The sequence below is a fragment of the Copadichromis virginalis genome, linkage group LG3 (assembly GCF_057382275.1).
Source record: "Copadichromis virginalis isolate Kocher_CV1m ecotype Utaka linkage group LG3, C_Virginalis_male_GT1.1, whole genome shotgun sequence".
Classification (NCBI taxonomy): Eukaryota; Metazoa; Chordata; class Actinopteri; order Cichliformes; family Cichlidae; genus Copadichromis; species Copadichromis virginalis.
In genome coordinates, this window is record NC_140620.1 from 51,972,673 (window position 1) to 51,978,521 (window position 5,849).

Below are 5,849 nucleotides of genomic sequence, written 5' to 3' on the forward strand. Positions count from 1 at the left end.
TATTAGTGTGTGAATGTGTGTGTGAATGGGTGGATGACTGGATATGTAAAGCGCTTTGGGGTCCTTAGGGACTAGTAAAGCGCTATATAAATACAGGCCATTTACCATTAATGAGTTTTTTGGGTTCATTGAGAACATGGTTGTTGTTCAATAATAAAATTATTCCTCAAAAATACAACTTGCCTAATAATTCTGCACTCCCTCTAGTTTGAATATGAAATCAGGGCTCAAACTTCTTGTTCTGAGACCATTTCTTTATTTTTCACACCAAACTGTTTAATAAGACAAACTTTACACAGAGTTCATCAAATATAACTAACGCTTTAACATTATCAGGATTTCATAATGCAAACTTCAAATCAACAAGAAAACAGCTGCAGAACATGTGGATCAAAATGATTTCATTAAAACAACATGTGGACTTCAACGATACAGTAAATACACTAAAGTGAAAGGAGGAGCCAAAAATAGATGTTTAATAGAATTTGAATTATTTAAAGGGTCCTTATGTGTGCTGCCGTTTTTAACGTTTAACATTTCTTTGAAATGAATACATTTAAAAAAAAAAGAAGTTAATTTTGGAAAAACTAAGAAAGTTCAAATGAAAGAAATTGATATATATCTATATCAGTAATTTTGATCGCCCTGCATGTAGTGACAGTGACAGAGAAGCTGCATGTATAGATGTACATATCTATACATGCAGCTTCCTAAATGTAACATTCAGGATTATTCACTGCAGGTCCAGAAATCAGAGCTACCTCATCAGATCCAAATGTGACATCAGCTGACACTCTTTACATGAGATTCCATCTGAACTCTGTGGAGCCTGATCTCAAGGTTTTTAAGTCCAACCCTGAAGCCAGAAGAGGATCTTTCTCTCTCTTCAGATTCATTGTGATCCAGTGATTTCAGTCCTACATGATCAGGCTGATGTTTGCACAGAGCAGATAATGAAGTGAATGTTTTTGCACATTGGTAACAGTGAAACAGTTTATTTACAGCGTGGAATCGTTTGTGTTTGGAGTATGAACTGAGATTCCTGAAGCTCTTGTCACACTGGTCAGAGCTGAAGTTCGCTTCCATGTGTGTACAATCATGTTTGTTACGATGACCTGATTGTGAGAAGTTTTTGTCACAGTGTCTGCACTTGTATGGTGTCTCTCCTGTGTGGATTTGCTCATTCTTGTTCGTTAAGCTCACGTGCAGTGGTGAAGGATGACCCACACTAGTCACAGATGTGCTTTTTAACCCCACTGTGGAAGAGTTCATGTATTTTTAATGTACTTGGTGTGTGGAAGCCTCTCCCACATTCTTTGCAGTAGTTCATTTTGTCTCCAGTGTGTCTACGTTGATGCGGTTTAAGGTCCCGTTGATGATTGGAGGTTTTTCCACAAAGGTCACAGAGAAACGTTTTCCCACCACCACAGTGACGACAGGGTTGAGAACTGGATCCATCTGTGTTGCTCTGCTTCTAAACAATGACAGCGTAAGTGATCTCTGCCAATGTCCAACTACGTTTTACTGTTTACATTATAACACTCAGCTTACCGAGCGAAAATGACTCTTCATTTTTCCAAACTGTTCATTCAGTATAACTCCATAAGTTTACTGATTAGACTTGTTCCAAACAATCAGGTTAAAATTACAAGATAAAAAAATCAATACATCCTCACAGTAACTGCACTTGTAGAGTTAATTTCTGGTGTGGATCTGTTGGTGTTTTTTTCAGGTGATGTGGAACTTTAAAAGTCTTCTCACACAGTTCACTTTTGTAAGGTCTCTCCTCAGAGTGGCTAAACATGTGTCGTTGTAACTGTGCATCTGTTGTAAACAGTTTCCCACACTGATCACAGCAGGAAACATAATTTCCAGTGTAAATCCGTAGGTGAATATTTCGGTACTGTTTGTCACTGAACCTTTTTCCACAAAAATCGCAGCTGTACGCCTTAATTCCAGAGTGGGTAACTAGATGCTTCTGTAAGTTTCGACTTTGAGCAAAAGCTTTACCACACAAGTCACAGTAGTGTGCTTAAACTACACTGTGGATGAGTTGGTGTTTTTTTAAGGCTCCAGCCCGGGCAAAAGACTTTCCACACAACCCACAGCTGTACGCTTTAACTCCACTGTGGATGAGTTGGTGTCTTTTTAAGTCTCCAGCCTGAGTAAAAGATTTTCCACACAAGTCACAGCTGTAAGGTTTAACTCCACTGTGGATGAGTTGGTGTGTTTTTAAGCCTCCAGCCTGAGTAAAAGATTTTCCACACAAGTCACAGTTGTAAGGTTTAAATCCACTGTGAATGAGTTTGTGTGTTTTTAAGTTTTCTGCCAGGGTAAACCACTTTCCACACAAGTCACAGCTGTAAGGTTTAACTCCACTGTGGATGATTCTGTGTGTTTTTAAGTTTCCAGCCCAGGTAAAAGACTTTCCACACAAGTCACAGCTGTAAGGTTTAACTCCACTGTGGATGAGTTGGTGTCTTTTTAAGTCTCCAGCCCGGGTAAAAGACTTTCCACACAAGTCACAGCTGTAAGATTTAACTCCACTGTGGATGAGTTGGTGTCTTTTTAAGTCTTTAGCCAGGGTAAAAGACTTTCCACACAAGTCACAGCTGTAAGATTTAACTCCACTGTGGATGAGTTGGTGTGTTTTTAAGTTCTCTGCCTGGGTAAACCACTTTCCACACAAGTCACAGCTGTAAGGTTTAACTACACTGTGGATGAGTTGGTGTTTTTTTAAGGCTCCAGCCAGGGTAAAAGACTTTCCACACAAGTCACAGCTGTATGCTTTAACTCCACTGTGGATGAGTTGGTGTGTTTTTAAGCCTCCAGCCTGAATAAAAGACTTTCCACACAAGTCACAGCTGTAAGGTTTAAATCCACTGTGCATGAGTTGGTGTCTTTTTAAGCTTTGAGCCCAGGCAAAAGACTTTCCACACAACTCACAGTTGTAAGGTTTAAATCCACTGTGCATGAGTTGGTGTCTTTTTAAGCTTTGAGCATGGGTAAAAGACTTTCCACACAACTCACAGCTGTAAGGTTTAAATCCACTGTGGATGAGTTGGTGTCTTTTTAAGGTTTCAGCCAGGGTAAAAGACTTTCCACACATGTCACAGCTGTATGCTTTAACTCCACTGTGGATGAGTTGGTGTCTTTTTAAGGCTCCAGCCTGGGTAAAAGACTTTCCACACAACTCACAGCTGTACGTTTTCTCTCCCTTTCTTCTGTGAGGTTTGTCAGCCTCCTGAGAGTGCTGACTTCTTGCTCCATGTTGGTCCTGCAGTGACAGAGGCAGTGAGTGAAATGCAGTCGTGGAACAAACTGAAACTCCCTCCGTCAGTGGAATCAAACATGTCAACAAACACATTGCTGGTGTGTTACCACCACCTTCTGGTGATAGTATCACATTACAATGATGTAACCAAAACTAATGACATGGCCTCCTTGTTCACCTGATCTGAACCCCATTGAGAACCTGTGGTCCATCATCAAATGTGAGATTTACAAGGAGGGAAAACAGTACACCTCTCTGAACAGTGTCTGGGAGGCTGTGGTTGCTGCTGCACGCAATGTTGATGGTGAACAGATCAAAACACTGACAGAATCCATGGATGGCTATGTTGGTCGCTGATTTGTTTTTGTTTTGTTTTTGAATGTCAGAAATGTATATTTGTGAATGTGGAGATGTTATATTGCTTTTACTGGTAAAAAATAAATAATTGAAATGGGTATATATTTGTTTTTTGTTAAGTTGCCTAATAATTATGCACAGTAATAGTCACCTGCACACACAGATATCCCCCTAAAATAGCTAAAACTAAAAGCAAACTAAAAACTACTTCCAAAAACATTCAGGTTTGATATTAATGTGTTTTTTGGGTTCATTGAGAACATGGTTGTTGTTCAATAGTAAAATTATTCCTCAAAAATACAACTTGCCTAATAATTCTGCACTCCCTGTATGGATGAGCCCAGGATAGAAAAGATAAAGCTGCTGTTAACGGGTTTTTAAAAACCAACCAGCTGAACACACAGTTTCAATAACAGTGTTGTGTTGTCTGTGATGTTTTTCTCACCTTTTGTGTTGAAGACATTTTTCCTCTGTAGTGGCTGAGCTGAGTCCAAATGGCTGAAATTGTTTCTCTGCTGTTCCAGACTCTTCTGCTCCTGTTACTCCTGTTGTAAAAAAAAAAAAAAAAGTATCGATCGATATCGATATTGAACCGTTTGATACAGTGCTTTCGGTTCGGTACGCATATGTATCAAACAATACAAAATTTTAATTTATTTTATCAACTTTTCTTCTGATGATGCTGTCTGTGTTGAGAGCTCAGTGGATCTGCATTCGACTACTCCGCCTAGGCTCCACTGTCGAGCGCAGATCCACTGAGCGCAGCACAAGCTAGCAAGACAGTAGCTAAGCTGGTTGCAACATGGCAAATTGAACCTCCCCCACCCTCATTCAGATCTGGACTTTGGAACTATTTTGGTCTTCATGTGAAGTATGTACGGTGGCCCCTAGAGACAAAGCACGTACAAACTCCAAAACACACGCAAACTCCAAAACACTTGCAAACTCCAAAACACATGCAAATTCCAAAACACAACGGAAGTGCTCCAGGACGCTAGGGGCAGTGTTGAGCTTTTGTTACCTAGTAACTACACAAGCCAGGAAGTACCAATGACCGGATTTGGGGTCTGCACCCTTAAAGGCCGCATTTTAAGGCCGATTACGTCACAGCGACACGACAAAGACTGTCCCAATTCAAAGGCTGCTCGAAATGCAGCCCTAAAATGCGTCCTTAATTTCCCTGAATTTTAAGGATGGGTCGGTGTAGCCTTCATGGCCCAACATATCCCAGACTTCATAGCGCGGCAGTGGTGTGGACAATTTTGCCGGGAAAAAAAAACGGCGGAAGCGGAGCGGATGAAGAGTAAACTTTCAGAAGTAAGTACTGAATATTATGTCACTTATTTATGCGCAAATGTTTTTATAATGAAGAACATTAAAACATCACTGTTGGCCACATGTTGGGAAAGTTATGTGACATTAGCGATGTTTGTACTAACTTGGTTTTAAAGCCTTTACTTCAAAATATACGCCGTACAATAGTTGACTTTAATCTTACAGAGAATGTGAGGATTTTGTGAATAATTAAAGTCAGTCATATATCCACAAACACAACAAGCTGAAAGTCAGTGAACCTGCTCGGTTTGCAGTCCTGAATATCACGGCACAAGCAGGATCCACTGCACTGTTAATGTGCAAATTCCCTGCTGACTCGGCCTCAGGATGTGTAGAGGCAAGAATCATATATATATATATATATATATATATATATATATATATATATATATATATATATGCGCAGTATCTTAGCTGTTCCCAGGACTGCGCTCTTCTGGACAGAGATCTCCGATGTTGTTCACGGGATCTGCTGGAGCCACTCGCCTAGCTTGGGAGTCACCGCACCTAGTGCTCCGATTACCACGGGGACCACTGTTACCTTCACCCTCCACATCCTCTCGAGCTCTTCTCTGAGCCCTTGGTATTTCTCCAGCTTCTCGTGTTCCTTCTTCCTGATATTGCTGTCATTCGGAACCGCTACATCGATCACTACGGCCGTCTTCTTCTGTTTGTCTACCACCACTATGTCCGGTTGGTTAGCCACCACCATTTTGTCCGTCTGTATCTGGAAGTCCCACAGGATCTTAGCTCGGTCATTCTCCACCACCCTTGGGGGCATCTCCCATTTTGACCTCGGGACTTCCAGGTTATACTCGGCACAGATGTTCCTGTACACTATGCCGGCCACTTGGTTATGGCGTTCCATGTATGCCTTGCCTGC

At 41.0% G+C, this 5,849-nt stretch overlaps 1 protein-coding gene across 1 annotated transcript in view; it reads right to left on the reverse strand.

Annotated features, from left to right (window-relative positions):
- Positions 1-249: 249 nt before the first annotated feature.
- Positions 250-5,849, reverse strand: part of LOC146715193 (uncharacterized) — a 17,506-nt gene continuing 11,906 nt past the window's right edge. The window contains exons 2-3 of the mRNA XM_085451632.1: positions 4,077-4,176; positions 250-3,277 (exon numbers count right to left, since the gene is read on the reverse strand). Of these exons, the coding sequence (XP_085307758.1) occupies positions 2,033-3,277; positions 4,077-4,094 (1,263 nt within the window). The 5' untranslated portion in view covers positions 4,095-4,176 and the 3' untranslated portion in view covers positions 250-2,032. The remainder of the gene's footprint in view (positions 3,278-4,076; positions 4,177-5,849) is intronic.